The sequence below is a fragment of the Akebia trifoliata genome, chromosome 13 (genome assembly GCF_017979445.1).
Source record: "Akebia trifoliata isolate Shusen 1 chromosome 13, ASM1797944v1, whole genome shotgun sequence".
Classification (NCBI taxonomy): domain Eukaryota; kingdom Viridiplantae; phylum Streptophyta; class Magnoliopsida; order Ranunculales; family Lardizabalaceae; genus Akebia; species Akebia trifoliata.
The window spans coordinates 11,972,767-11,982,304 of NC_141387.1; the positions used below are offsets into that span (position 1 = coordinate 11,972,767).

The window sequence follows — 9,538 nt, forward strand, 5'->3', positions numbered from 1 at the left end:
TTTTCTTCTATATTTCATTCGTATCTCAATCTTACTTTGTACCTATCCGATCCAAACCTAGTCTATTGTTTATTATGCTTATTATATATTTTACTTATTAGTTATCATGTAGTGCATTGCTTACTATGAATATGCTGCAAACCAAATTCGAATATGAGATAGATCGTTGGAAGAAATTGGTTTTACAAAAACTCTCTGATAGTTGGCAGAATTGGAAAAGTCAATTAAAAAAATAAATTTTATGTTCCATTTGCTTCTGATGCTGAGCGTTTGGCTATTACTATCAACAAGGTGCATGCTGAGGGTCTTTGTACGTCGTCTTTATATATATCAGTCCATCTTTTAGTCCATCCGGTGAATTGTACTCCTTCTCCCCAAGCTACATATTGAAATATATATAGTCAAGAAATCAGTAAATTTTAAAATGTACAAAAGATACAGTGATCAGCCTTACATAACGGCCTGGGCCTATCCCATTCTTGTCCACTGTGAGAAAAACAAACACATACACACATCTTAGTAAGAAAAAAATGTGTGACTATCAATTGTCAAATTTGTTGGAAATAATTAATAATGAAATCACCTGTTGCATGGAATTGTTGGTCCATTTGGAAGTCAAGAGGTATATCGTTATTATCCGATGATAGGGATCTGGCATATTGTGTTTTGTAGTAATTGACACCAACAAAATCATATGCTCCCATAATAATTTTTTTCTCTTCTGAATTGAATTCTGGAAGTCTTTCCCTAACTGAATTTTTTAAAGCAGGTTGATACTCTCCAAACACCAAGGGATCCATAAACCTATTTTAACATTGTTAATATTAATCATATAATTAGTTCATTAGATTGAGTCATAATTAAATATATATTCAATTAAATTAAAGTTTGGTTAGAGAGTTACTAACAATCCCACATGGAAGTTAACGCCTCTAATTGCTGCGTCTTTATCGAGGATTGATGTTTCATTGTATGGATTGAACCATGCAAGGCTCACGGACATACCGATTTGTCCTTTTTGATCGGCCTGAATATTATTTGTCACAGAATTAGACTAATATTAGAGGAAAACGAATAATAAATCATTTACCAAAAAAATAATCAAATGAAATTTACAATTTGCAAATTACACAACATAAATTAAATACAGTCTAAATATGATTTTGTAAGGATATACCTATCATTATAGTTACTCTAAAGAAAATGGAAGAATCAAAATTAAAATATTAGATTGATTAAGGATCATCATCTTAATCAATATTGGGTTAATATTATTTAACTGTTGTTAGATTATTATATCCTTATAATATTACTCGTCAGGTAGGATACTCAATCGACTCCCTAACGTGGACAACTTCAGGAACAATAGATCTTTACGCCTCGGGATATACAGCTCCGTCGGGATACACATTTTTTAATGGGGAAGTGAAATCGTGTATCCCGAGGCTTACAGATCTACGGTTCTTGAACTTGTCATGTCAGTGAGTCGATAGAGTATGCCACTTGGTGACTCATATTATCACAACTCTTATATTAATCCATTACAGTTACTCTCAAAATTTTTTTTTTTTTTTTCTGGGTGACGTGAGTTCTAGACTGTAGGCCCCAATTAGCAAGGACGAGGTTAAGGCAACTGACCTCTTAGTACACCCACAATGTGAAAAAAGCCCAAATTTGATGGACCAAGAGGTCGAATTGACGGCGAATTTTTCATTGTCAAATTATTTTTTTTCGATAGACCGAATCTGTCAAATTAATAAAGGATGAGAGAAATTCGACAGCTCTAAACCATCAAATCTGGAAACATCAACAATTTCAACAATCCTAGACCATCAAAATTCAGTTTCTAAAATTTGTGGGCCTTGGCCCGTCATTTTTTCTGTAGAATTTTCTAATTTTCACGTAGTGACCATTTCTCACCCAAATCCCCCGAGTACATGCAATACCCCGATAATCACATATACCAGGTAAGTAGGGATAAATCCCTATACGTGGCCAACGAGGGGACTTGAATGTTACTCTCAAGTTGGGGATATTGTATTTATTGTTACCTCCCAAATATCCTTAATTTCAATCAAAATAATAGATGTAATTTTATTCTTCTACTAGATTTGAAGTATTACCTTATAAGTGCTTTCGTAATGTCTATAAGCGTGAGCATGAGCCAATACGATATTATGAGCAACGATATAAGGACATGTTGTAGGATCAACTTGTACATTTTTTAGTCCCTGGAAATACCCATATTGGGCGAATACATCTGGCTCATTGATTGTTGTCCAATATTTGACTCTATCTCCAAATTTTTCGAAGCATATGTCACAGTAGTTTTTGAAGTCTTCCCTACGCACAGATGGATTTAAAAATAATCATGCATGAAATGAATGCGCCAAGATAAATAAATTATAAAAAAGAAATGAGACTTACACAATATTGCTACTCAAAAAGCCACGATATTCATCTATTAAAGATTGTGGTACATCGAAATGGACCAATGTCACAATGGGTGTTATATCTGAAAAAATTAAAATTAAAATTTTATTTATTCACCACCATAGGAGAAATTGCATGTAAAATTACTATGATAAGAAGAAAAATTATTCTTACTGTTGTTGTGCAATTCATCTATGAGATTGTTGTAAAATTCGATACCCTTTTTATTTATCTCCCCCTTCCCTTCTGCAAGCTCCAAAGTCAAATATATGATTAATGGATCAAAGAAATATATTATTTAATTTTTTCTATTTGTATGAGATGCTTTTTCTTTTTCCTATACCTTGACTGCCTTTCTCACAGAAATAGTCCTTCATTGGAACATTTTTATCCCCCTTAATTATAAGCTTATTTCAACATGTCTAGAGAGGTTTTATTGAAAAAAAAGGGAGAATTTTTCGAACCCCTTAATCGGTAGAATTTTTTTTAATTTTTTATGAGAACCAAATGTTTATAAAACACCTAGCTATCATTCTTTCCCCTTGAAGAACATGTGTTGGGAAATCCATAACACCTTGGGAGTGGGGAAATCAAATTTTTTTTTCTTTTTTTTTAGCAAAGTATGTATTTATATTGGAAAAACTTTGAAGCGGGCAGCCCGCTTCAAACTTTTGAAGAAACCGTCTCCATTGGATTCCACATGGTATTTCAAAGGAAGTATTTAAAATTTTGACGGAAATGTAAGGGGCGTGAAATAAATAGAAAATATCATGTGTCTTGTAATGAAGAGGGTTCCTTCGAAATTTGAAGTGGGCTGGCTGCTTCAATGTCGGACTCCTTAATTTACATGTCGAAATTGGAGAAGAGCTAGCCTTTCATTCCCCCTTGAAACATTTCTTAGAAATCAGGGGATGGCTATTAAAATCAGAATACACTGAAGACCTTCGATACTGAAGATAATTTAGGACTTATAGAGGATAGTTATTTCAAGTTAACATCATAACTATAGTTTTTCATTCAATTTAATCAACTAGAAAAAAAATAAAAAAAAATGGATGATTTAATGGTATTCTATCAAACCAAAATAGTAGGATACATACTAGGCAAAATTCTACTCCAAGATATTGAGAATCTGTACGCATTCATTCCCATGTCCTTCAGATTTTGCACATCATCCTGTAATTGTGATAAAGTGATTAATCATAGTGTGAAAAAAGCCCATATTTGGTGGCCCAAGGCCGTTGAATTTCTTAAAATTTGATGGATCAAGACGTTGAATTTTTCATTGTCAAATTTTTATCGACAGGCAGATACTGTCAAATTAATGGAATATGGAAGGAATTCGACGACTCTAAGCCATTGAATCTAAGGAACATACAAAATATTTAATGGCCTTGGCCAGTCAAAATTTCTAGTTTTGGCATAGAGAATGTTTGAATTGAATACAATCCATCCCTACTATACATAAAAGAACAATGCCCTTGTAGCGTCGGTATCATCTAGTAAGCAATGACTCTTTTTCTTTTGAAATAGGAGATTTCGATCACTTACCAGCTAAAGATCTTAATATATGACTCATGGTAGTTTGTAATTTATTTGAATGCATGGTAATTTATGATAAAGAAGAATAAGATAAATCATCCATTAATAATGATCATCATTATATAAATAAAAGTTTTGAAGATAAGAGTGTCCCTGTTAAGGGCCATTTTTATTATTTATTAAGTATCAATTATTTCTTTATATAATGGTACTCATGCTGAGTTACAGAAGTCAATCCGGGATTTTACATAATCCTGGATCGATCAACTCGATGAGTCGTGTGTATTGAGGGCATCCTTAATTTACAAAATTATCCTTGTTAGGCTTCATGTAATTTGTCATCTGGATTTGAAAATCCCGAATTAACTTTTCTATGAGCAAAAAAATCTCTTCACACACACAATTGTACCTTATCTGGTATAGCTGATATATACTTACTTTATATTTTAAGTACGAAAGAGCGGCATGTTTGTCTTCGATAATAGAATCCCAGCCAGCTGGTCCTCTCCCTCCTATGCTGGGTGGTCCTTCGGACTGCCAGAAATGAATAATAGGTTAATGCGTATGATTGGATCATCTAAACATGGGAAAAATACCACAATGGTCATGTGTGAGGACCTAATTGCTGACCCAAAAGGGAAAGTTCATTTTAAGAAATACAGCAAATATCCATATACATATTTGCACATCTCCAAATATGTATATGGACAAATAATTGAGAAGACCATTTTGGTAAAACACCCTTTTTTAGGCCTATTCCCGGGGCTTGGGCTTCGTTTAATAATGGAGAAGCTCCTGTATTTTCAAAATGAACAATTTTTTCAAAACCACCCTTGTTATGTTTCTTGCGATTAGTCATCCGAGATCTTGTCAAATCTCATATTTACTTTTCTATAAGTGAAAAATCTCTTTCGAAATGATTGCATGTCTTATAACTGTAAACTCCTTGGACAAATAAATTGAAAATGACCAGAATGCGTTCATCTTTATCATCTAACAAAAGCCTCAATTTTCTCATCTAAAAGAGCGGTTTTCAATCTCATTTGGGCCATGTTGACTGCCACATTGCTTCAAAATCCAATAAAGGAAGAGAGTTGCGTAGGATTAAAATGAACATTTAAAATGAATAGTGAGTTTGAATCGTAAATTCGTCAAAAGTTGATTCGTAAATATTCCAATAAAGTAAGAGAGTTGCATAAGATTGGCAACCGGTCTAAAAATCGGTTAGGTAGTTCCTATTAATTATGATAAAATGATGGAAATACTTAATTATCGTTAAAAGGTTAAAAATTATGGAGACCCCATTTATGTGCGGAAGGGGAAAAAAAAGAAAAAAAAAAAAAAAGGAGAGATTTTATTCTCACACCAACTTTTACTAAGAGTACACCAATTCATATGAAATCACCAAAGAATTAGAACACATCTTTGGTGCTATTAGTAAAAGTTGTTGTGGCAATAGAAGCTCTAAAACGAAAAAAAAAAACCAGTTATCTCAGCCTTACTCTGAACTGCAATGAGGCAATAGATGCAAACCTGAAAAGCAGAAGTACTCGCCCCAAACATGAAGTCATCATCAAAGTCTTTTCTAGTTATTATTTTATTATCAACCCGAATTTGAGTATCCAGAACTCCATTATTCTCAGAGGGGTTGTAAGTTATGGCACATCTTGTAAGATTATTTCCTTTCTTAGTGTGACGACTTCCTACTCTCATATGTCCTCCATGACCATGAAGAAGAACATGGTTTCCAGTCTTTGAGAAACCTAAGTGATGAGGAAGAGAACACTGCGAGAAAAGAAGTGCCATCTTTGAAAAAAACGAGAGAAGATATTGTTAGAAGAGCTCTTCAGACGGATACTCAACTCAACTGTGGGAATTCTGCATGTAGATGTGCTTCTTATATAGAAAAAAATCTGAAGAGGGCACGAGAGTTTAATACAATACGGTCGCATTATTCACGTGCAAATAATTGCAATAAATAGACAATAATCTAGAAAACAATTACAGGATGGAATCAAAGTAATTGGGGTGTCAATTTCGCCCTCTGGCAAGAAAAACATGGGTTGAGTTTTTTTTTTGACATTTTATTTTTGTATGGTAAATCCAACTACCCCATGTGACACGGTGTGACAAGTTCGGGAACCGTAGATCTGTACACCACAGGATTTGAACTTGTCACGTCAGGAGAGTCGATTGAGTGTGCCACGTGAGGTACTTAGATTATCAGGACTCTTTATTTTTATCGGTAAGCTAGGGGATAAGGATCCCACACTTCCAATCAAAATTCAAAATTAACCACGAGAGTAATTACAAGTTACATCATCTCTGAATATTTAATGACTCTTGTGATAATGAACTCTCATTTACAATTATTGAGAAATAGCTCTCATAAGCCCCAAGCCGAAATAGGTATTCCATCTCTCTGTTCGCTTTTATACAAAAAATTTAAGCTTACATTCTGAAAAGGCATATTTATGAAAAAGTGATCAACTTTTGACGAATTTATGATTCCGACTCACTGTTCAGTTTAATTACAAAAGGTGAACAATAACAAATTCGGAGATTTTAAAGTGACTATTTTGCATGTTTAAAGTGACTAATTGAAAATAGTCACTTTAAAACAGTCGAAATGTTATCGTTCTGAATTTTATTTTTTTTTAACAAAAACGTGATCATTCACATTTTGGTAATTAAAATGAACGGTTAGCCGGAATCGTAAATAACTCATTTTCAACTCACGAAATGGTAATTCACCCTTCTAAAAATAATCGAGAGAGGATACTCTAATTTGCTTTACCATCAAGTCATATTTCCAATAAGATCCACACTGTCATATTTCGAACAAACCAGAATTTTGGGAATCCATTTTCTATAAACAAAATCAAAAGCTTCTTGAATTGCGATGATATCATCACAATTATTGCCTTCCAACCTCCAAATTGAAAATTTCCTTCCCATTTCCTTCATATATTTAAGGTCTCATTCAGCAGACAATCTTAGGGAGATAACCTTGGGAGATAAATTTTTTCCTATATGTCTTAAAAGTTTTAGATTGGGCTAATTTTTGTGAGGATGATCTATATGGTGAAGAGATCATCTTTACAAAAGACCAGTCTAATCTGAAACTTCTAACCCCATCAAAAGTGGTTTAGAATTCTGGAACATCGATTTTTTACCATTAATTTGTATATAACTTTTGATGGACTTAGAAGTTTCAGGTTGGGGAATGTTAACATCCAAGACCTCATTTTTTTTCCAATAATACCCCTATCCATTTTTTCTTTTAGTAAAAAGACAAGGGTATATTAATTTTTTTTACATAATAAATATTTGTCTTTTGCATAATAAATGCTAAGGGTACTTAGTCTTTAGATTTAAATTTCTTGTTTGTAATAAATGTTTTGACAATCAATGCAAACAAGCATTTATTATGTAAAAGACAACATACCCCCATACTTTTCACTAAAAGACAAAATGGGTAAGGGTATTATTCGAAAAAAAAGTTGGTGGAGAATGCTAACATCCCCATAAGATTTTAGATGTAAGTATTCACTTATATATATATACTTAGAAGCATGTTATTTTTTTATATTTATAATTGGGGTATTTTGTTAATATATAGTTATGTAGCTAGTGTTTTGATTTGAATCTTGTGGGGGTACTCATTATTAGATTTATTTTCTTTCAATATTCTCAGTTTAGTATAAGATGATCTTTTAGATTGATTGTGTTTCATGGGAGTTATGCCCCTTGTGTATTTGTATTTATAATTTATATTTACTTAATCATTATTTTTGCTTAACAAATACATGCATACATACCTTGTATGATTCCAACTTAATTTTTTTTTAAAGATATTAATTTTAAATTTGTTAAAACAATCGTCATGGGCAAAAAAAAGATTTATTTGAAAAGTACAAATTTTTTTTTTCATAAAAAAGAGTAAATTAAACCTTTTTAGTCATTTTTACTAGGGTTGAGTGAGGGCTTAGTGGGCCAACAAAGATACAGGTTGGTATAAGGTAGAACCTGTTTCTTTACTGTCAAACTGAAAGCGTCCTCGATCCGCGGGGTGCGCGGATCCGCTTTTGACCCTTGAGGTTTGGGAGTCGCCACCTAGTTATTGTGGTCTAGGAACCAAACTGACCCTACAATGGATAAAAAAGAACTAGTCTACTATAGAAATCTAAATCCGGAGATCATGTTACGGGGTTGGAAGGTGTTAGGCACCAACCCCGCCCGGCCAATGCCGGTCTCTACTTATACCAAATATAACTACATCGCTAATGATAAAACCTAGATTTAAAAAATAATAAAAAAACCTTACCTTCGATCTGCAAAAGTACTATTCCCTCAGATCTGAAAAGGAGTTCCTTGTACCGTACTCCTTGCTTCGCTTTGTCTCCGAATCTGATTTCTGATCTCCAAGGCAAGGTGTCCTCTTTTGGATCTGGATGCTTCGAATTTGTGGTGGATTTTTGGGGTGTTTTTGAAAGGTTTTTGGGTGTTTTTTAGGCTAAAATCGGAGTAGGGGTGTTAGGGAAGGAGTTGGGGCTCCAAAATTAGGGTTTTGGAGGGGTTGTGGGGGCTTCTTCACCTACTTTTCCTAGGGTTTTTTCTTTGATACGAAAATAGGGTGTGGAGGCTCCTATTTATAAAGTTTTTAGAAGCATTAGGTTTGATTAGGGTTACTTTTAGGGTTTCAATTAGGGTTTTGACTTAGTCTTTAGGGTTTTAGGGTTTTGACTTTAGTCTTATGAGATTGACTTGATTAGTTTTAGATTAGGGTTTGGATTTAGGGTTTTGACCTTAGTCTTATGAGATTGACTTGATTAGTTTAGATTAGAGTTTTGATTTAGGGTTTTGACCTTAGTCTTATGAGATTGACTCGATTAGTACCTTGACTTCAGTCTTGCTTGATTGACTTTAATTTTGACTTCAGTCTCACTTGATTGACTTTAATACCTTGACTTTAGTCTTGCTTGATTTACTTTTAATTTTTGGAGAACCCCCTTCTATTATATCTTTAATTCTTTGGACCCCCAAATGGAGTGGTCCTTAAAGAAATATCCACGAACCCTCAACAATTTTGCCTAAGAGTCCAATTAATCGATTTTTTAGGTTCAATTTTTTAAATTAATTTCATTAATGTTTCACTTTAATTATTTAATGTTTTATTTATTATTTCGAATTTTTTAATTATGAAAATTATGAAATTACCGTTTTGCCCTCGGAGAGGATTTTTTACGTTTTAAGTCGTTTTTCAATGTTCCAGGATGTTTTGGAATCAGTTTTTCGTAAGGAATTCAATGGGAATGTTGGTTTTTGTCATTTATGAAGTTTTTTGTATGAAATGATCGTGAACTTTATGAGGGGTATTTTCGTAATTTTGTCAAATTTTGTGAAAATTGGCGAAGTGGTTTACTTGGTTTCGATTTGTTGTTTTATGTGTTTGAACGGATTTTCCTAAGCGTAATGTAGGCTCTAAGGTTGTTTTGAGGTTAGGGGTATTTTGGTAATTTAATCATTTTTAGTGATTTTTATCGTGAAGCTTCTTTTTGGT

The 9,538-nt window shown here is 33.2% G+C and overlaps 1 protein-coding gene across 1 annotated transcript; it reads right to left on the bottom strand.

Moving 5' to 3' along the window:
- Nucleotides 1-283: 283 nt before the first annotated feature.
- On the bottom strand, nucleotides 284-5,781 carry LOC147387869 (beta-glucosidase 27-like). Its single transcript, XM_086420242.1, has 9 exons — nucleotides 5,509-5,781; nucleotides 4,414-4,509; nucleotides 3,534-3,609; nucleotides 2,428-2,515; nucleotides 2,124-2,343; nucleotides 909-1,027; nucleotides 584-804; nucleotides 431-486; nucleotides 284-379 (listed from the first exon to the last, which is right to left on the bottom strand). Exons 1-9 carry the CDS (start codon nucleotides 5,779-5,781, stop codon nucleotides 284-286), a joined length of 1,245 nt encoding a protein of 414 aa, XP_086276368.1.
- Between the last annotated feature and the right edge of the window lie 3,757 nt (nucleotides 5,782-9,538).

Coding starts and splice junctions, on each gene's coding strand:
- LOC147387869 (XM_086420242.1), bottom strand. CDS start 5,781: ATGGCACTTCTTTTCTCGCAGTGTTCTCTTCCTCATCACTTAGGTTTC. Junction 4,510..5,508: donor CGAGTACTTCTGCTTTTCAG/GTTTGCATCTAT, acceptor CATTTCTGGCAG/TCCGAAGGACCACCCAGCAT. Junction 1,028..2,123: donor ATTACGAAAGCACTTATAAG/GTAATACTTCAA, acceptor AATAATATTCAG/GCCGATCAAAAAGGACAAAT.